This window comes from Aquarana catesbeiana, linkage group LG04 (genome assembly GCF_042186555.1).
Source record: "Aquarana catesbeiana isolate 2022-GZ linkage group LG04, ASM4218655v1, whole genome shotgun sequence".
Lineage (NCBI taxonomy): Eukaryota > Metazoa > Chordata > Amphibia > Anura > Ranidae > Aquarana > Aquarana catesbeiana.
The window spans coordinates 68,958,331-68,981,471 of record NC_133327.1 but is presented as its reverse complement, the minus strand read 5'-3'; the positions used below and the strand labels follow the sequence as shown (position 1 = coordinate 68,981,471).

General features: G+C 44.8%; 1 protein-coding gene across 2 annotated transcripts in view; it reads right to left on the bottom strand.

Annotated features, from left to right (window-relative positions):
- The window catches only part of WDCP (WD repeat and coiled coil containing), a 60,783-nt gene that overhangs the window by 16,658 nt on the left and 20,984 nt on the right, over positions 1-23,141 (bottom strand). For both annotated transcript variants that reach the window (XM_073625317.1, XM_073625318.1), the window contains exon 4: positions 897-1,011. In XM_073625317.1, coding sequence (XP_073481418.1) covers positions 897-1,011 — 115 coding nt within the window. The remainder of the gene's footprint in view (positions 1-896; positions 1,012-23,141) is intronic.

Genomic DNA, 23,141 nt, shown 5'->3' with positions numbered 1-23,141 from the left:
AGTTGGAGAAAGAAGGATTGTGTTTGAAATGGCTGATGGTGCAGACTAGGAAAGTACCACTATTTTTACACACATTGGGGAATGGAAAAAGCTTGCTTTAACTCTTTCCTGCTGCAGCCCTTTAACTGGGTCTTCTGGGAGAGGATGGTGAAAACTTCCCAATCACGTGACCACTGATTGTCACAGTGGTCACATGATACGGAGTCCGTCCAGCTTCCTATTACAACTAGAGACCACGAGTTCTCAGTGACAGCTTGGTCACTGTTCTGGGAGTGCACAGTAAAAGCACTATCAGCACAGAAACCTCAGCCAACGTGAACACATATGTGTGACCTGTGGGCTTTAAGGCCCACCTGCCTTGCCACTGCACCATGTTATATTTTTAAATATGGCTGTAACAATATGGTATAAAAGGTGGAGTTGGCCTTTAAAGATTAATTCCACAAATTCGGAAACTTTGAAAAAAGTGCAGGTACATCATGAGTTAAGTCCTAATAGTTGCCAGCTACATTGTAGGCTTATCCTTATTATTTATACTCCAAAGGTCCACACTCAAGTTTATGAGAGAGGAGATCAGCACAGAAAGAAGTTATGCCCGCTCCTCCCTTCTGCTGATGCGGTGCATACCTATTCTCCATTTCAGGGAAGAATCTGGGCCGAATTCAGACCTGAAAATGGGGCCAAAGACGCACAGGACCCTTGTGCAATCTGCTCCGCAGCTACCCCGAAGATGTGTGATCTGGCTTTATTGAGTGCCCTTTACAGTCTCCTGTCATGCGCATTGGATGCGAGGGAAACCCACATCCAATTCGCTTAAGTGTGGACCCAGCCTAAAGGACAGGAATGTGCATGTAATGGAGAAACAAACACTTGTAAAAAAACATTACACAACTTACCCATCTGCATCTCTATAAGCGGGAGGCAGAAGAGCTCCTGGATGACGTTCAGACGCAGTTTGTTGTCACACAACAGAACACATTTCTTCACCGGTGAGCTGTCCATGTGGTACCTCTGCAGCCATGATAAAAGTAAAACAAACAAATGTACATTTTAATGACATCACTGCTAGTATACTGATAATCATGCATTTTCAAAGTCATTTTGCTTCATGTCTGAATGATGTCACTAATTCCTGCTGTTCCCCAGCAACTTTGGCCTAGAATATATTATACATACATAGACAGGTACACTTTAGAGACCATTTGGAAAAATACACAACATAGGAGGAAATCTACCCAAAGTCAGGGAAAAGCCCAAGTTTGACAGCTGTCATGGTAACAAGTGTCCCAATTTAAAGAGGTCTCCTCTACTCCTGTTCTGGTGACATAAATAAAAGTTTGGATAACAAGAGAAACCAGGACGGAAGGTGATCATGAATCTCCCAAACAGGGCCGCAGACAATAAAAACCTGACAGAAGTTTTAACTGTTCCACAATCTACAAAAAAGGAAAACGCGTTTTGAGTGAAGTGCCACTTTAAAGATTAACTAAAAAGGGAAAACTAGATTAGAACTAGGGATTTGAACACCTGTCAGTTTATTTATTGCTGTCTGTACCCCTGTTAGGGAGATTCACCCTCTCAATGTGTCCTGTTTACCATTATCATTGAAAATGAGAAAATCCCAAATTGTGGGTTGTCCCCAGAAAAGTAATAGCGGGGAAAGCTTCCAATGGGGACACTAGATCTGGTGACCTGGGGGTCCCCAAGGGATTTCCTCTCACTTCCTGTTTTGGCTATGGGACAGGAAGTCAAGGGAAATCTTCAAACAGATGATAAAGATACATATGGCAAACAAATCCCTGACAAGTGTTATAACCCTCTTTTTATCTATCCAAAATGGAAAAAAAAAAAAAAAAGAAAAAAGCCTTCAGTTCTTTTTTAACCACTTAACATCTGGAAGTATTACCCCCCGTCCTGACCAGGCCATTTTTTAATATATTGCACTGCGTTATTTTAACTGACAATTGCGTGGTCGTGCGAAACTGCACCCAAAAAAAATTGATGTCCTTTTTTCCCCACAAATAGAGCTTTCTTTTGGGAGTATTTGCTCACCTCTGTGGTTTATATTTTTTGAGCTATAAAACAAAAAAAAGGCCGACAATTTCTGCAATAAAACAAGGTCTATAAAAGACATAGTTGAGCCCATTTGGGGTGGAGGAACTTAACAGGGCTGCACAGAGTCCTGCCTCAACCGAAAGAACACCTTTGGGATGAAATAAAGCGGAGACTGCGAGCCAGGCCTTCTTGTCCAACATCAGTGCCTGACCTCACAAGACATAGACACTCCTATACCTTGTGGACGGCCTTCCCAGAAGAGCTGAAGCTGTTATAGCTGCAAAGGGTGGGCCAACTCAATATTAACCTTACGGACTAAGACGCCATTGAAGTTCATGTGCGTGTAAACGCAGGCGCCCCAATACTTTTAGTAATATAGTGTATCTAGACAGTGGAGATCTAATCACAAAATTTCTTTATTCAATCTTGTTTTGAAACGACTAGCAATGTCCTGAGCAGTGAATGATTTAGTGGGTAACAAAAGTAGAGAGTAAGGCTCGGCTCACATCTGTGACCCCACTTTTATGAAAAAGACCGATCTCCTTACATGCGTTTTAGGTGTGTTACTAATGAACACTATATATTGTGGGTGTTGATAAAGCACATCAAAAGATGCACCAAGTAGTTTTATTGTATTTATTTTTTTAAACACATTACACCTAACATGCAAAGGTGTGAACATTGCCTTAAAAGAGAAAAGAGTGGATGCAGACTGGATGAGGCAGTGTAGCGAAAGTGAAGAAATAGTTTGGAAATGCAAGGTAGGAATTGTATAAGAGGAGGGCAGATTTTTACAGGATGGATGTCGAAAGCAGGCCATAGATGGATCGAATCTCTGCTGGTTCAGCAGGGACTAGATCTGATCCATCTATCTATGGGGGAGGCTGATTGTACCCAAGTCGATCCGTCGATCGACTTGGGTACAACCAGCATGTTGGATTTTTAGCATGCTATTATTGCCAGTGGCTATAGCTGCTAGCAGTAATCACTGTGTTCTCCCGGCAGGGATAGTTTCCTGCGCCCACCTGCTGACAGAACACAATAGCTCCATGGGAGGGATTCCCCCATCAACACTGACTGTGGTGACCTGTGGTTGCAGGAAAGAAAATTGCATAATCCATGGTCTGCTTTACAGGGACTTCATTTTATGCCACAGCCTCACAAGAGTTTTAACATTAACAGTGATGTTAAAATCACCAAGAATGATAGTGGGCAATACAGAGGTGGGACAGTAGGGTGGCTAGGCAGAGAAGTCATCAAGAAAGCTGGATACCAGCCCAGGAGGCCGATCGATCACAGCAATCTGCTGAGAAACCGAAGAAAACAGACAAATACAGTGAGCTTCAAGAGGAGAGGAAATTGAAATTGCTTTCAAAGACAGCTGCGCAAATACAGTGTGACATAAAACATTGCAACAATCTCCAATTTATTCTCTAGGGTCTCTGCTAAATATTATATATATGTAGTGCTGGTAGATTTGCCATCTACCATCTGATAGGTAAATTTAGTAACTTGTTCGTTAGGAAGGTTAGATTTGCCTCTGTTTCAGCTTGGCTGATGTTGCATGTGTTTCCATACTGAGCCCTGGGTGTCGCTGTTACCACTGGCTGGTGTTGGAAGGGCAACGTGTCGAAGCGTATGGATGCTCTTCTGTCCCGGAGACAACTCGGTGGAGGTGGTCCTCCGAGTTGCATTCTGGACGAGGGTATTTATGGGATGGACGCCATATTTTGGGGTTCGTTTCACAGCCACCTGCTGGCCCTCCTGGCCGACAGGTATGCATTAGAGAGCTATCTCGTGGGCCTCCGGAACGGAGGCCCACGTTGCTGCGGCGCAGGGGTGGGCCCAGAAGCATGTCTGGGGCCTACTACAGCGGCCGAGGAATGGTCCTGAGCTGTCTACCCAAAGGGAGGAAGCTGGACAACCGAGGGGATCCTAGGGGAGGACCCGTCATGGAAGGATCATGCAACGTGCTGGTCTGGAGAGGGGCCTGGTGACTCGGTTGGAGGACGTATCCTAAAGTAGTTATACAGCATAGTGTTGCCGGGTTGGCTTAAAGGTTCCAGCACTGTGACTGACATTCCCCACAAGAAAACCAATACATCCTGTGGCAGAGGATCGTACAGGTTTATCCCAAATAAGTCTGTGGCAGAGACTTTTGTTCGTGCTACGTACTGGCTGCTAGGCTAGTGAGAGAGGCCTATCCATGCGTGCAAGGAGTGTATTCCACCAAGGGAGTGCATTCTATTGAAGTATCCAACCCAAAGGACATTTGTCAAGAATCTTACTAAAAAGGTATTTGAGTTTTCCTCTGCAGTTCTCCTTCTGCCTCTTTCCTGCTACTTCCTTCGTTGATGGTTTAATAAAGCATTGAAAACGTACTCAAGTGTTGGTGCGAGTGTCGTCCAGAGGTAAACTCAACGGAACCCTAGACCCGGTGCCGGTGAAAAAGAGGGAAGGAGAGTGAAGGTAACAAGCCCGCTTAAACCAGCAGCTCCACCGAGAGTTATTGTTACATACATACACACACACACACACTATGTGTATATTATTTATATATATATATATATATATATATATATATATATATATATATATATATATATATATATATATATATATATATATAAATGTTTGGGGGAAGATTTCTGCAGCATATTTGGCAAGTAAAGAATCACAGTATATATAAAATAATATGCAAAGTGATTGGAGGGAAGCTTTAGAATGGCAAAGATGTTTTTATTACAAATTATGTGAGCAGACTGCAGTTCCTCTTTAAAGCGGAGGTTTGCTGAAAAAAAAATATGAAAAGCCAGCAGCTACAAATACTGCAGCTGCTGACTTTTAATATATGGACACTCACCTGTCCAGGGAGCCCGCGGTGTCAGCAGCCGAAGCCGATCCGTCCTTCGGCTCTCGGCTGCTGCCACCGCCATCCTCGGTAAGGGAATAAGGAAGTGAAGCCGTGCGGCTTCACTTCCTGGTTCCCTACTGCGCAAGGGCGAGTCGTGCTGCGCGTCCTCTCAGGTCCCTGCTGTATTCTGTGTCTCACAGAATACAGAGGGGGAGGACGGGGTAGGCGGCGGAAGTGGCGTAGGTCACCGCAATCACCGCAGTGATCTATGCCAGGAAGTGGGAGCAAATACCTGTATTAGACAGGTATCTGCTCCCTCCTCCCCCTTAAAGTGCCAAATGTGACACCGGAGGGGGGGGAGGAATCCAAAAAGTGGAAGTTCCATTTTTGGGTGGAACTCCACTTTAAGTGGTTAGACTGACCTCATTTAGAGATGGAAGTTCATTCCTTTAATCTAAAAGAACCAAGAGATACATGGTTTCTCTTTATCGCTGTTGATAAACATTTGCCGGCTGATTTTTTTTTCTCCTTTTCTTTTGACAGCTGCGAGTGAGCAGAGAACGCCTCTGCACTTGTTTAACATGAATCAAAGAAATGCTGTATTAAAGCGGCGTTCCACCCATAAATGGATCTTCTGCTGATCGGTCCCCCCCCCCCACCTTCGGTGGCACCTTTCAGGAGAGAGGGGGGAGATACCTGTGAAATGAAGGTATCTGCTCCCACTTCCGGGGAAAGATCGCCCCCCCCCGCTGCCTTCTGGGAGACACACAGGTCCCAGAAGAGAGCAGGGACCATTCAGAATATGCACGCACACACGCATGCGCAGTAGGAAACAGGCTGTGAAGCCGTATGGCTTCACTTCCTGTTTTTTCGTTAGTAATGATGGCGGCGACTGCACACGCAGCCGAGGGACATTGCGGGCTCCCAGGACAGCAAGGGTCCTTATATTAAAGGTCAGGAGCTGCAGTATTTGTAGCTGCTGACTTAAAATTTTTTGTTTACCCAGGCGCAACTCCGCTTTAAGATCGCGAGGGGGGTTGAATCGCGATAGAGATTTTTTAATGGATTAATCGTGCAGCTTTAGTGCCCAGTATTGAAGTGGTTAAGAATTCCTGTTCTTTGAGGGTAGGGGATATGAGGGCACCAAATCTGCACAGTCAGGGATAGGTTATTGGCAATCACGTTTTCTGGAGTTCCTGGTGACATGATCACATGGGCTATTGGATCTAGTTAGGGTCTTGTGTGACAATCGTCTGACAATTCCTGGGCTAAGGTGATAATTGGATATGTTCTGCTTTCACGTGTTCATTCCAAAGAAAAGAGCTGCTCACTACAAAGGAAGGCTTTACATGCAGGTACAATGCTTGATTTATAAATACTATAACTAAACACATTACAGATGTCATTGTTCCAAAAGCAGAATGACAGCTGTAATCTTGCATCAAATTTCTTAACATCAGTCCCTATAATGCTAGGCTGCAGGTTAACTAGCAGTTGCTATGACTACAGATCGGCGTACAATATGAAACGCATCAGTGAACTTCTGATTTCTGCATCCTTCTTTCTCAGATAGGTGGAAAACCTGGATAGTATCCTATCCCGGGTTCTATTCTTATTACCTGTACAGTACAGAAAAGTACCTCTAGTTTACCAGATAGTTACAGGTGCCTCCACGTATTTACCTTTGCATGGAGAAGATCCTTTTAACTTCTGCAAGTAGTGAATTATATGTGGCGAACTGCAGTTCAAGCAATTTGGTTCTCATTCATTATAACAACCACAGAATTGGCTGAACTCATATTAGTTGTTTTTTCTACCAATCAACCACATCCAATTTACTCTAGTGAACACGATTGCTTGCCACAAGGCACTACAGTCAGCAAAACATCACAGCACTGCATATTATTAATGCAGACCTTTTAGTACAGGGGTCCCCAACCACCGGTCTGCAGACCAGTACCAGTTTGTGGCCCGTCAGACACCAGGCCGCACTGCCACTGGGAGGAGGCACATCGGACAGCGTCATGGTGGCTGCTTGGAGATGAGCCATTTGGTGGCCGAAGGGGGACATTGAGTTGCCATGAGACAGCCAGCCACGGGAGGGGCGTTCACTATACCAGGGCTCTGGTGTGTCAGACCTCGTTGAGGAAAGGCAGCACGAGGCCAGCCTGCTCTGGCGCTGCTGTAAACAAAGGCACAATAAAAGTCTCCTTGAGTGGAGATTGAAGGGGGAGCTGGTAGGAGGCATAGGCGCCTGGGCGCTCGCACACAGCTAGGCCTCTATGTGAGCATCTGGTGGCGGGCTATGGGTGGCAAGTGGCACGCTGCATCTGGTGGCAGGTTATGGGTGGCAAGTAAGGATGAGCCGAACACCCTCCTGTTCAGTTCGCAGTAGAATATGCGAACAGGCAAAAAAATTGGCAGAACACACGAACACCATTAAAGTCTATGGGACACGAACATGAATAAACAAAAGTGCTAATTTTAAAGGCTTATATACAAGTTATTGTCATTAAAAGTGTTTGGGGACCTGGGTCCTGCCCCAGGGGACGTGTATCAATGCAATTTTTTTTTTAAAACAGCCATTTTTTTGGGAGCAGTGATTTTTTTAATGCTTAAAGTGAAACAATAAAAATGAAATATTCCTTTAAATATCGTGCTTGGGGGGTGTATATAGTATGCCTGTAAAGTGGCACATTTTTCCCGTGTTTAGAACAGTATCACAGCAAAATGACATTTCTAAAAGGAAAAATTGTCATTTAAAACTGATCGTGGCTAATTGAACAACAGATAATTGGAAACCTGAATCAAAATTTAAGAAAAAAAAAATTGCGTGGGGGGTCCCCCAAAAATCCATACCAGGCCCTTCGGGTCTGATATGGAAATTAAGGGGAACACTGCGCCAAAAAAAAAAAAACAAAGGTGCAGGGCCCCCCCCCCCCCCAAAATCCATACCAGAGCCTTATCCGAGCACGCAACCTGGCAGGCCGCAGGAAAAGAGGGGGGGCGAGAGAGAACCGTACCAGGCCACATGCCCTCAACATGGGGAGGGTGCTTTGGGGTAGCCCCCCAAAGCACCTTGTCCCCATGCTGATGGGGACAAGGGCCTCATTCCCACAACCCTTGCCGGTGGTTGTAGGGGTCTGCGGGCGGGGGGGCTTATCGGAATCTGAGAGCCCCCTTTAACAAGGGGACCCCCAGATCCTGGCCTCCCTCCTGGGTGAATTGGTAACGGGGTACAAATGTACCCCTACCATTTGACAAAAAAGTGTCAAAATGGTAAAAAAGACAAGACACAGCTTGGGACAAGTCCTTTATTAAAAAATAAAAAAGGACCACGAAGTAAGTGCACGCCGCCCGACGGACCGAAAAAGAAAAAAAAAAAGCCGGGACCGACCCACCTCCACGGGAGGCTTCCGCCGCCTGATGAGTCTTCGCTTTGACAGCTCTTATATAACTGAGGGCAGGGCCACCCGGTGACGTAAACGGGTGACACCGCCCCCCTCTGACGCCACGGGGAAGTCCCCGTGGCGTCAGAGGGGGGCGGGGGTCACCTGGGCTTCCAGATTCCGATAAGCCCCCCGCCCGCAGACCCCCACAACCACCGGGCAAGGGTTGTGGTGATGGGGACAAGGTGCTTTGGGGGGCCTGGTACGGTTCAGGAGGGGGGGGGGCGCTCTCTCACCCCCCCTCTTTTCCTGCGGCCTGCCAGGTTGCGTGCTTGGATAAGGGCCTGGTGTGGATTTTGGGGGGACCCCTATGCCATTTTAAAAAAAATTTTGGCACAGGGTTCCCCTTAATTTCCATATCAGCCCTGAAGGGCCTGGTATGGATTGTAGAGGGACCCCGATTCGGAATCCCATGCTTTTTTTAAATTATCTGTATCTATATTGCCAAGAGCCGACAATTCATTACAGCCGCGATCAGTTTTTAATGATAATTTTTCCTTTAGAAATGTAATTTTGCTGTGGTACTGTTCTAAACACGGGAAAAATGCACCACTTTAAAGGCATACTATAGACACCCCCCAGGCACCATATTTAAAGGAATATTTCATTTTTATTGTTTCACTTTGAGTATTAAATAAATAAATAAATAAATCACTGCTCCCGAAAAACTGACCTTTTAAAAAAAAAATTTTTTGCATTGATACATGTCCCCTGGGGCAGGACCCAGGTCCCCAAACACTTTTTATGACAATAACTTGCATATAAGCCTTTAAAATTAGAATTTTTGAATTTTCATGTTAGTGCCCCATAGACTTTAACGGTGTTTCGTCAGCTTTCGAATTTGCCGCGAACACCGCATATTGTTCACTGTTCGGCGAACACCCAATGTTCGAGACGAACTTACGTGCGACTCAAACATCGTGCTCATCCCTAGTGGCAAGCTACATCTGGTGGAAGGCTAAGGGTGGCAAGTGGCATGCTGCATCTAGTGGCAGGTGACGGAAGCAAGTGACACGCTGCATCTAGTGGTAGGCGACGGTGGCAAGTGATGCTGCATCTCGATGCAGACTATGGTGGCAAGTGACAAGCTCAGGGCTCCCATTGATTCTGCACTATAGTAAGTTGAACTATTTCATTATATATTACAATGTAGTAACAGAAACCGGTCCCCCGTGCCAAAAAGGTTGGGGACCGCTGTTTTAGTACATCTAAGGTCAATTGTTTTTCAAGGAGAAATGTTTAAAATTACTGTTTTTTCCCCCATCTCTGTTCCATTATGGAGATTTTCCTTCACTTTCTGTCCGTTACATTAAACAGGAAGTGAGAAGTCTCCTCTAAGACAACTGTCATTAAAAAGTGTCCCTATTGGTAATTTCTTCTCCTTGTTCTTGTGTTAAAACTTTGCATTTACCCTCACTTTCATTCATAACATTATCTCCTTACAATGGCATATGAAAGTGGGTTAGATATATTAGGCAGCAAGTGAATATATTGCTCCTGAAGCAGAGGTGTTAAAAGCAAAGGGAAAAAAAAGGCAAGTGTGAGGATTTGAGTGACTTTAACCACTTGACCGCCTGAAGATTTACCCCCTTTCATGACCAGGGACCAGGCCATTTTTTAAATTATGGCACTGCGTTATTTTAACTGATAATTGCACAGTCGTGCAAAGCTGTACACAAATAAAATGTATGTAATTTTTTTTCCCCCACAAATAGAGCTTATTTTTGGTGGTATTTGATCACCACTAGGTTTTTAATTTTTTGCGATATAAACCAAAAAAGACCGACAATTTTCAGGAAAAAACAAAAAATCTAATTTCTTAATAAATTTAGGCCAATATGTATTCTGCAACATGTTTTTGATAAAAAAAATCCCAATAACCGTATATTGGTATATTGATTGGTTTACATGAACGTTATAGTGTCTACAAACCCATGGGATAAATTTATGGATTTTTTTTTTATACTAGTAATGCCGCAATCAGCGACTTATAATGGGACTGCGATATTGCGGCGGACAAATCGACACTGACACTTTTCGGGAACCAGTGACACGAATACAGTGATCAGTGCTAAAAAAAATATGCACTGTCACTGTACTAATGATACTGGCTGGGAAGGGGGTTAAACATCTAGAGCGATCAAAGGGTTAAATGTGTGCCTAGACAGTGTTTTTGTGTAATGTGTTAGGTGCTTTTACTAAGGGAAGAGATGGATTTACATAGGCAGATCATAGTTCTGTGTGTTTTACCGATGATCGGCGGGTGCCGGAAGACATCCAGTGCCCTGCACCCACAGATCAGCATAATCACAGCAGAAGCAGCCTGCAGGTGGTAGTACCGAATCACACACACATACACATATGTGATTCTGCACAGGAGAGCCGCTCTGTAGCAGTAAAACTGCTATGGGGCTGTCTTTAAGTTGTTAATAAGGGCCAAATTGTAATGACTAGACAATTGGGTTAGTACAAATCCAAAACTGCAGCTCTTGTAGTATGTTCCCGGTCTATGGTGGTCTGGACTTACCAAAAGTGCTCCAATGAAGGAAAACCAGCGACAGGGTCAGGGGCAGTCAAGGCTTATTAATGCATGTTGTGAGTGAAGGCTGGCCGTGTAGCCCGATTCACTTGAAGAGGTAAGTAAAACCTTGCACAGAGGGGTGGATGTGGACGTGGTATACTTGGAATTTGCAAAATCGTTCGATACAGTTTCGCACACACGGCTCATGTGTAAGGTAAAGTCTACAGGCTTGGAAATATCAGTTTGTAAATGGATAGAAAACTGGCTAAAAGACAGAATTCAGAGAGTAGTGGTTAATGATTCTTACTCTGAATGGTCTAGGGGTTATCAGTGGTGTACCCCAAGGTTCAGTGCTGGGACCCTTACTCTTTAATATCTTTATAAATGATATTGGGTCTGGGATCAAAAGTAACATTTCGGTCTTTGCAGATGACATCAAACTCTGCAGTGGAATAACGTCCTTACAGGATGTCTCCAATTTACAAGCTGACCTCAATGCTCTGTCTAATTGGGCGACTATGTGGCAGATGAGGTTTAATGTTGAGAAATGTAAAGTTATGCACTTGGGGGCTAAGAATATGTATGCATCACACATACTAGGGGGAGTACAACTGGGGGAATCCGTAGTGGAGAAGGATCTGGGGTTTTGGTAGATCATAAGTTCAATAATAGCATGCAATGCCAAGCTGCGGTTTCCAAAGCGAGCAAAGTCGAGAGAGAGAGAGAGAGAGAGAGAGAGAGAGAGAGAGAGAGAGAGAGAGAGAGAGAGAGAGAGAAGAGAGAGGAGAGAGAGAGAGAGAGAGGAGAGAGAGAGAGAGAGAGAGAGAGGAGAGAGAGAGAGAGGAGAGAGAAGAGAGAGAGAGGAGAGAGAGGAGAGAGAGAGAGAGAGAGGAGAGGAGAGAGAGAGAGAGAGAGAGAGAGAGAATCATTTTGCCCTTGTTCAAATCATTAGTAAGACCTCATCGATATCGGGGAACTGGAGAAAGTGCAGAGAAGGGCAACCAAACTGATAAGAGGCATGGAGGAGATCAGCTAGGAGGAAAGATTAGAGGAACTGAATGTATTCACTCTTGAGAAGAGGAGAATAAGGGGGATATGATCACAATGTTCAAATATATAAGGGGTCCATATAGTGAACTTGGTGTTGAGTTATTCACTTTACGGTCAACACAGAGGACAAGGGGGCACTCTTTACGCCTAGAGGAAAAGAGATTTCATCTCCAAATATGGAAAGGTTTCTTCACAGTAAGAGCTGTGAAAACGTGGAATAGACTCCCTCCAGAGGTGGTTCTGGCCAGCTCAGTAGATTGCTTTAAGAAAGGCCTGGATACTTTAATAAATGTACATAATATAACTGGGTACTAGCATTTATAGGTAAAGTTGATCAGGGAAAATCCGATCGCCTCTTGGGTGATCAGGAAGAATTTTTTCCCTGCTGTAGCAAATTGGAGCATGCTCTGCTGGGGTTTTTTGCCTTCCTCTGGATCAACTATGGGTATAGAATTGGGTATATTGGATTGTAGGATGTTTTTTGGGTTTTTTTTTTTTTATGGTTGAACTGGATGGACTTGTGTCTCTTTTCAACCTGACTAACTATGTAACAGAAGAGCTACTGTAGCTCAAATTTCTGAAAAATATGTTGGTTTTGATAGAAATGTGTCACAGAACACAATGAGGGTTATTTACTAAAACTGGAGAGTGCAAAATCTGGTGCAACTCTGCATAGAAAGCAATAAGTTTCCAGTATTTTTTGCCAAAGTTTAAATGAACAAGCTGAGTTTAGAAGCTGATTGGCTACCATGCACGGCTGCACCACATTCTGAGTGCACCAGTTTTAGTAAATCTCCCCAAAGGCATTGCAAGTTTGTTGCGTATGGAGCTGTATAGTCACGGACCGGTCAGGGTTCCCATGCTGACCCATGTCAACAGTTAAAAGCGCCTATAATGGGCACATGAGCATTAGAACTGGACCATACGGTAATGGATGAAGGTGGCCTGGTCTGATGACCTCAAAAATGGTTTGGGGAACACAAGTTTTAGGTGTTGACTTGGCCTCCAAATTCTCCAAATCTCAGTCCAATCAAGCATCTGTTGGATGTGCTGGAAAAACTAGTCCGATTCCCACCTTGCAAATTACAGGACTTAAAATGATCTGCTACTGATGGCTTGGTGCCAAATACCAAAGCATACCTTCAGAGGTCTGAAGTCCATACCTTGATGGGTTATAGTGGGTGGTGAGAATGGCTGATCAGTGTATATATAGCAAGTCAAAACTCCACTAGCTACAAAATCAAAGCAAAAGGCAATATATGTACAAGCCAGCCTATGCCATACAACTGAACTCTTGATGCTTGCAACTACTCTACATCACTCTGCCAGAAGACAAGGATCAAAGCCTTTCAATATGCCATTACTGGCCAGACAACCATGTCATAGGAGGCTCCCTCATTGCCATGCAGTGAAAACATGCAAGCAGAAGTGTAACACTTCTTTGTGAGATGCCAGAGCGTTTGAAAACTTTAACACTAAATGATAATTTTATTTTCCAAAAATAATCCAAATACATCTACTACTTAAAAAAAGTAGTATGGGCTTGTAAAAAAAACAAAACACACTAATGCTGCGTACACACGATCGCACATTCCGACAACAAAATCCATGTTTTTTTCCGACGGATGTTGGCTCAAACTTGTCTTGCATACACATGGTCACACAAATCTTGTCGGAAATTCTGAACGTCAAGAACACAGCGACGAGCCGACAAAAATGAAGTTTAATAGCCAGTGCGGCTCTTCTGCTTGATTCCGAGCATGTGTGGAACTTTGTGCGTCGGAATTGTGTACACACGATCGGAATTTATGACAACGGATTTTGTTGTCGGAAAATTTGAGATCCAGATCTCAAATTTTGTGTGTCGGAAATTCCGATGGAGCCTACACACGGTCGGAATTTCCGACAAAAAGCTACCATCGAACATTTTCCGTCGGAAAATCAGACCATGTGTACGGGGCATTATACTCACCTAGATGGATGCATAGATCTGATGCTGCATCTGTCCCTAGCCAGCTCTAAGACAGAGAACTGATCGATCAAACACGGCTGATTGCTCAGCTTTCAGTGAGCAGAGAGCCGGTGACTGTTAGTCACAAGCGAACACAAAAGAATCAGGTCATTGGGGGTTGACAGCTTTGTGACGGATCTGTGCCGGGGCAGGGAGTCACAACATTTTTACAAAACTTACAGTGCCCAACACTGCTGCCTCATCAGTGGAGCTTCATCAGCACCGCTTCATCAGTGCAGTGCATTAGTTAGTGCACATAAATGCAGCCTCAATTGTGTACATCAGTGCAACCTCATCAGTGCGACTTCATCTGCACCCAGCGGTGCGGCCTCATCTGTCCCAGTGTCCCCATCAGAGCAGTATGTCACCACAGCCAGCGTACAACATGTCTAAAAAAATTCTTTACCAGCGAGGAGGCATATCAAATCCTCAGTATGACCAACAAGAGCAGCGAGGAGCACTTTGTGTCCGATTCTGATAAGTGTTAAGTAGTGGGTCTGTAACAGAATCAGAGAAGAAGAAGAAATATGTGCCCACCAAAGAAAGGCGTTCTGGCGAGGAGTAGGCTACCCCAGTAGCATGAAAGGCCAGGTACTAGTGGGGTGTCACGTCAGCCATAAAGGGTTAGAGCCCATGCCAGTCTCCCTTATGCACTTGAAAATCCTTTATGGCTTCCCCCCTAACTAAGGAGCAGCTAATACACCCCCCCCCTTTTACTGCACACCCAGGTGTCCAGGACAACACAGAAAATTTTGCACCCATTGATTTTTTTTTTTCACCAATGATTACATTTATTCGTGGACCAGTGCAACCTTTAGGTCTGACAATTTATAGCCAACCACCCAAATTTAAGTTATGCCCGTCCCTATGAATGGAAACCATTAACAGTGGAGGAGTTCAAAATCTTTTTGGGTCTCACATTTAATATGGGACTTACAAAAAATTAGGATTTTTCCATCATACTTACCTGTAAAATCCTTTTCTTGGAGTACATCACTGGACACAGAGCAACCATAAAAATGACTATATGGGTTATACGCCACCTACTGGTGGATGGACACTGGCAGATAGTCAAACAGGAAGTCCACCCCTATATAACCCCTCCTACACAGGAAGGACCTCAGTTTTAAAGCAAAGAAATAAATATCGCAAAAAAGATAGGAGGGACCTCTGTGTCCTGTGATGCACTCCAAGAAAAGGATTTTACAGGCAAGTATGACGTAAAAATCCTAATTTCTTTATTGTACATCACGGGATACAGAGCAACCATAATAATGACTATATGGGATGTCCTAAAGCAATGCACTTCAGGATAGGGAGACACAATCACAGAAACTGCCACCTGAGAAAGACTTTTTCTGCCGCCAAGCAGCATCCTCCGTGCCTTTGTGGTAAAATTCTGTGAAAGTATGAACAAAAGACCATGTAATGGCCTTAAATCCTGAGCCACTGACACCTGATGGCCCAAGATGCCCCCACACACCTGGTAGGGAGCCCTTTTACCAAAAAAAGGGATGGGGGACCTTGCCCTTTCAAGCCGTAGGCTTGAATAATTAACTGGCAAATCCAATGAAAATTGTTAACTTGGATGCCTCCTGCCCATCCTGGGCTCTACTGGCAGCACAAACCAGGATTCCTGACTTGTACCGACAAATCAAGTAATTCTGACCACCAGAACTACTTCCAGAGTATGCAGTGATCCAACTCCTGCCAACTGAGGATCAGAAAAGAAGGAAAGACATTGTCTTGATTAAAGTGAAAACCAGACACCATACTAGGCAAAAATGGATGAGGATGAAACATTGCCTTAATATGAGAGATCAAAAATGGCTCCTTGCTTTAAAAGAGCTGCCAACTCTTAGTGAAGTGATAGCAACCAAAGAAGCCACCTTCCGGGGTAAAGGACTAACAGAATCTCTCGATTGGTTCAAAAAGTGGCCTCTGCAAGGACAGTCGAGATCAAATTCAAGTCCCAAGGACACAAGAATGGCCTGGCAAGCGAGACTGTCTACGTTACATGCTGTATGAAGTATGACTCAAGGAGTGAGAAACAGCTCCTTGAAAAAAAAAAAAAGTATAGGGACAAACCCTGACCGTTAATGGTACTACATTCTCCTTTCCCCTACCGATTGGAGAAAGAAAAAAAATCTCTGACTCACATATTTCTGCGGGTGCCACAGTCTGGCTTCACCCCAGGCAAAAAAAAAAGAAAAAAAAATATTTTCAAGTCTTGTAATTGAAGTTCCCTGAAGCTGGCTTCCAGGGACTCAACAGTGCTGAGATACAGGACTCAAGACCATTAGGTCCCACTGGACTGGGAGTGTCCCAGGAGCGACCCCCGCAAGACTCGTCATGTCAGTGTACCAAGTCCTCCTGAGCTAATTCGGCTAACATTATTATCAGTGTTACCCCCTTCCGGATTCTTCGCAAAAGATGTGGCAAAAGTCGAAAAAGGGAAAGCGTCAAATAAGGTAGAACTGGTCCCTAAGGCGTTACCAGTGCATCTACCCCTATTGCCAGTGGGACCCTCGTCCCGGACACGTGTCCCAACTTGTTGTAGAACTTGGAATCTAGTAGATTCACCTACAGAGTTCCCCCTGCCACTATCCTATACCTGGAATATGTACTGACAATAGAGACAGACAGAATCCCAGACAGAATGTGGTTCACCTTCCTGAGCCGCATGACTCCTGATGGTTGATATATATGCCCCTGCAGAGGCTTTTTCGATAGAACCTACAACTGGTTTGTACCATAATCCAGAGCAAGGCGTACTGGCCAAAAGCTCCAAGATATTTATGGGCAGTATACTCTCCTGTGAAGTCTACTGAACCGTGGCCACCCTCAAACCAAACGGAGAAACTGGCATCAGTGGTTATTATCTTCCAATACCTGAAAGGAAGAATTCAACCTTTCTAGATTTCGAACCAGATTCTCCCCCCCCCGGGAACAGAGCCCTTTGGAAATCCAATTCCTGGATTTTCAAGTTCTAGACAGAGAGAATGATCCTCTACCAAGACCTGGAGTAGGACCATACATAAGGAATGTGCTTCGACCTAGATACAGCTTCCTACTGCAAAATGTATTGAAGGAAATTCTGGACCGTTTCCTGAGCAAAGGTTATTGAGGTATACTGAGATTGACACACCCTGCGTCTTTAGCAAGTCCAGCACCGGAGCTAGGAGCTTTGTGAACCTCAGAAGCTGTGGCCAGCCCAAAGGATGGTCACAAAAAAGAAAACAGACGACTTTCCCCTGCAATTACAGAAATCTTTGATGAGGTTGGAAACAAACCGGCACATGAAGCTGTGTGTTTCCTGATGATTATGGGCCCCGCAATCTACCTCTTGCAGAGAGGTCATCACTGAACAGACTAAGCCTAACTGAAAAGGATGCCCAGCGGATTAAGATCTTAAGAAAGACCTCATGTCCCTATTCAGTTTTGAAGCTGCTACATAGTTACATAGTAGGTGAGGTCAAAAAAAGACACAAGTCCATCAAGTCCAACCTGTGTGTGTGATTATATGTCAGTATTACATTGTATGTCCCTGTATGTTGCAGTCGTTCAGGTGCTTATCTAATAGTTTCTTGAAACTATCGATGCTCCCCGCTGGGACCACCGCCTGTGGAAGGGAATTTCATATCCTTGCCGCTCTTACAGTAAAGAACCCTCTACATAATTTAAAGGTTAAACCTCTTTTCTTCTAATTTTAATGAGCGGCCACGTATTTTGTTAAACTGTTTTATCCCTATTGTGGGGTCACCAGTATGTTAATTGTATATTGAAATCATATCCCCTCTCAAGCGTCTCTTCTCCAGAGAGAATAAAACCATTTAATTGTTTTACAATAATGAGCCCATAAATTTTGCTCCAAGACCCAACGCAAGGCAAACACTGACCCGACTAAGGAAGTAGCAACCTACCTCAGAGACTGCTCTAAAATCTTATGGTCTGTGATACTCTCAAACATAGCAACCTCAGATGCCTCCCTCACTTGGGAGGGAAACCTGGGCAGTCTGGCTTAACCCAAGATACATATACAACCCCGTAGGTATGTACGTATGTACGTTATGCAAACATGCAGGTATACAAATATTCTTGCCATTCATGCATCTATGTATGCAGCTAAAGGCAATAAGCACATATGCATGTATCCCAAGTCAAATAAGCATATACCGTATTTATCGGCGTATAACACGCGCCGGCGTATAACACGCACCCCAAGTTTAGGAGGGAATTTTAAGGAAAAAAAACTTACATTTAAATGCCCATCAATGCAGCCTCATCAGTGTTCATCTGCAGCCTTTCCCCAGTGTCCAGTGCAGCCTTGTCAGTGCAGCTTTGCCCCAGTGCAGCCTTGTCCCCAGTGCAGCTTTGCCCCAGTGCAGCTTTGCCCCAGTGCAGCCTTGTCCCCAGTGGTCCGTGCAGCCTTGTCCCCAGTGGTCCGTGCAGCCTTGTCGCCGCCGACATACAAACGTTTAGTTTGTATTTTTAAACATGGCGCCGCGGAGTTCGGAGGGACTCGGGGGCGCTCGTTCAGCTGAACGAGTGCCGCTGAGGACACAGTGACTGGGCGGAGCCGAGATACACATATCCGAGGGTTCTCGGCGCCGTTCACAGTCACGCTCACTCCCTATGATGGACATAACAGAGGTCCAATGGCGGGACTGGGCGTGACTGTGAACGGCGCCAAGAAAAGCCGAGAACCCTCGGCTATGTGTATCTCGGCTCCGCCCAGTCACTGTGTCCTCGGCGGCGCTCGTTCAGCTGAACGAGCGCCCCCGAGTCCCTCCGAACTCCGCGGCGCCATGTTTAAAAATACAAGCTATGTGAATGTCGGCTGCGATCGCGGCGATCGCTCCGACAGATCACAAAATAGCGGGGATCGGCGTATAACACGCACCCACGATTTTCCCCTTATTTTAAGGGGAAAAAAGTGCGTGTTATACGCCGATAAATACAGTATGTATGCAGTCCTAGGCAAATAAGCACATACGTATACAGTTTAATGCAACTAAGCACATATGTATACAGTATAAATGAAAACATGCCAGCATGCTTTTAAGCAATATGCATTTATGGAGGCATGCATTTATGGAGGCATGTATGTGCTTAAGCAAATATGCGTTTAGGCAAAACACGAAAGCATGTGTCCATGCAAACATGCACTTACGCAATACGTGCCCATGGAGACATGCATTTACAGAATAAGCAAACATGTGTTTATGAAACATGTTTATGCAACATATATTTAGGCAACACGCATCTATGCAAACATTTGTCCATGCACCATGTGTTCATGCAAACATGCATCCACGTATATCTATGCAACATGCTTACACACTTATGCCCACACATCTATACAAACATATGCTCATAAAAACCCATGTTTACACAACATCGTAACGCTTGTCGGGCGTGAGGGGCCCCCTGCGAACATGTGCCTATGCAGGCTTATGTTCTATGCAAGCAAGCAAGCATGTATGCTATGCTGCACATGCTCAACTGCACCTGGGCCCATACTAGTTATAGTCAGGATTAGCCAGGACTCTTCCACACCTGTGCGACCCTTCCTGCGACTTGGGACTGCAAGTTCGCCTGACAATTCGCACCCCATGATTGCCAATGGGTACCCTTCACATCCATGCGTCTTTAAGTTGCAGCGATCTCAAAGCAGCCCCTGCACCACTTCGGTCCGACCTTGGCACCACTTGAGGTCCATAGACCTCAAGATTACACAGACACCGCTTCACATCGATGTAAAATTGCATTAAAGTTGCACCCAAAATGCGCGACTTTCAAATCGCACAAGTGTGAAAAGGGAGCCCAAAACTAAGCTACTGCAGACTCAATGCCTGCTATTCTGGAGATAACTCCTTCAAGCGCACCGATGCCCATGGTCTTCCAAACATGTGCTTATGCCACATGTATATATGCAACATCTATGCAAAGCATGTGTTTATTCAAGCATGCGTTTAGGCAACAAGCATGTATACTATGCTGCACTTGGCCCCATACTAGTTTTTACTAGTTTAGCACATATGCATGCCACGCAGCCTTTTCCTGCTTCAGCCTAAAAGTAAGCTTCTGCAGACCAAACGCACATTATTTTGAAGTTTGCAAGTATGCACCTGTTCAACTGCACCAGGCCCCATACCATTTTTGTGCCAAATGCACAGTATTCTGGAGACCCAATACTTTACAGTGCACTGCTAGGGGTGTATCGACTTACAGTTGATTAAGTAGTAAGTATGCAGTCTATAATCATGACTTGTCTGGCGACACATTTCTCCCATAGTAAGTACTCACACTTCAATAGTATCCATGGGCTGGTGTTATGTCTCAAGAGGCCCTGCTGAAGCTGTCGACAATATGCTTTCTTAACATGGCCACCCTTCCACTTCCTGCCTATAAAAAAATAAGCCATACTGAGCGAGCCTGCGCCCTCTAGTGGCTGGAGGAGAAACAGCAGCCCACAAGACTAAGAAGTACACAGCATGATTAAACAGACCACTGCCCCCAGTGGCTACTGGGAGAACAGTTATTTTATTTTTAGAAAGAGAAACTGCAAAAATGCACACTTACCATTCCTGCTGCAGTACTCTGAACATAACAGGAGTCCAATCTTCACACATCACGGTGAGCTTCGTCATAGAAGACCTTCAGGGACTGGCTCCCCCTTAACATGGGGTCCACTCCCATGGACCTGTATAGCACCCTGCAGGAAAGCACCTTGGTCAGAACAAACACTGCACGGGTTTCCATTACGCAGGGTCCACCGCCGTAAGGCCGCATTACAGGCAAACCTCGAGGAATCTTCTCTCCTTCCAATGAGGCTCGAGTACCATCCATTTTGGCTGACGGCTTTTTCGAATGGATCCGAATGATGTCCATGATTCTAAATAGAACCGTCCAGATCTCCAAGTTTGCTCCAAGAGCACATGTATCACATCAGTGACCTTTCCACCTTACAGACACTGGCGAAAAAAACTGAGGTCCTTCCTGTATAGGAGGGGTTATATAGGGGTGAACTTCCTGTTTGACTATCTGCCAGTGTCCATCCACCAGTAGGTGGCGTATAACCCACATAGTCATTATTATGGTTGCTCTGTGTCCCGTGATGCAAGATAAAGAAAAGAAGATAAAAAAAACCTCTAAAGAAATCTTGCGCCAACAGAAATGCAGATGGAATAAAGTAAACAGTTAAAACCAAAAAATGATCCACAGCTGCTAAAGATGAATCACTTGGAAGGTAGAATAAACAACACAAAAAGAACGTATCTCTAAAAGCGCTTAGGACCCTTAAATGTTACGCAGAAATGTCACTTGGGATATCCATTATCATAGGTCAATATGGAAATAGTGTGCCCGAGGTGATGTAACTGTGCCGCTCGGACTGAATAATGCATGTGAAACGGGTTGTTATGGTAATGTTCCACAGTGCATTGGTGCGTTCCAATTCCCTGGATAATGGATTGTTGGCGACTTCCTTCCAGCAGTCTGAGCGGCCCAGTATCACCTCCGGCATGCTGCCTCGGCATGGGAATTTAGCAGTGGAGCATACGGCATACCTGCCCACTGGATGATTTTGCTCTGACCAGAGGCAAATTGCACCATTACTGCCACACCAGGGATCATGCAAGTGCCAGTATCGATGCACAAGCTTACTTATGGAAAAAGTATATTGTTTAAATTAATGGCTTTACTCAAGAGCTACAACTCAGCTGCTGGATGTTATTAAGATTGAGAGATAGCTTTGTGTGGATTTTGTGACCATTTCTCTGAGCACCAAGGCAAAAAGTCTTGGAGTTATCTTGGACCCAGAAATGACAATGCATGCGCAAATAGGATCAGTAGTTAGTGGATCGCACCATCTCCTCCGCAAGTTACGCAGACTCATCCCCTTCATCCCAGAAGATGACAAAGCAGAAGTAGTTGGAACAATCATCAATTCCCGTCTCGACTACGCAAACTCACTCTACATAGGATTACCCCAATATCAGCTTACGCGCCTACAGGCCATTTAAAATGCGGCGGCAAGACTTATAACAGGAAAAAAACCCTGGGGAGTCCATCTCCCCATCCCTGAGGAGCCTACATTGGTTAACAGTAAAGAATCGGATCACTTTCAAGACCCTCTGCCTCACCCACAAATGCATACATGGAAACGCCCCTCAATACCTCCGAGAGAAAATAAAACATTACACACCGAATCGCAATCTGCGATCATCTAGCCAAAACCTCCTCCTCGTTCCCAAATACCGCTACAAAGCAAGGGGAGAACGAAGATTTGCAGTCCAGGGACCTCGGCTATGGAACTCTCTTCCGACTCACATCCGCATGGAAGAAAACCATCTGGCATTCAGGAAAAAACTCAAGTCTTACCTCTTCTAATGAAGCTGACAACACAAACGCATCAGCGCCTTGAGGCGATTCAGTTCGCATCTGCAGCGCTTTACAAATCATTCATTCATTAATAAAAACTTTTTTTTTTGGAGAAATTGATAAAAGCAAAAGTGTTGTTTCACATGCATTTTTCCAAGTTGAGAATACGTTTTTGGTGTTCTCTGGGTTTTGTAATCCCCGGATTAGGGTCTGCAGACCGGAGGCTTTGAAGAGATTTGGGTGGGAAGAAGCCTCTACCTATGTGCCCAGATCTTACCTGATAGCCTAAAGCCTAATATTTCTGCCTGCTGCCGACTGACCCTTGCCTGTTAATTGACTAGTCCTTTGCCTGCCGCCTGAATTGACCAAACCTCTGCTTGCTATCTGTACTGACTCTGGGCTGTTTATGGACCATGTTCCTGCCTACTGCCAAGACCAGTACTTTGGCTGTGCTAACCAGCTGCCTGGACAATTCCTTTGGCTGATGCTGTGCTGACAACATCTCTGCCTGCTGCTTGGACCAATGCTTTGGCTGCGCTACCAATATCTCTGCCTGTACTGACCCTGGACTGTTTATGGACAGTATTCCTGCCAGCACGATTCCTTTTGCTGTCGCTGACCACATCCCTGCCTACTGAATAGACCAATGCTCTTCCATATGGACAACTGCACTACTAAGACCACAGGTAATCTTTTGTTTACCCTCTGCTCAGCAGAATGTGTTTTGGGGTGTCCATGTTGTGTGTTAGAAATATCATATAAATTGACAACTTTGTGGAAAAAACAAAACAAAAAAACTGTAATTTTCCAAAAAAA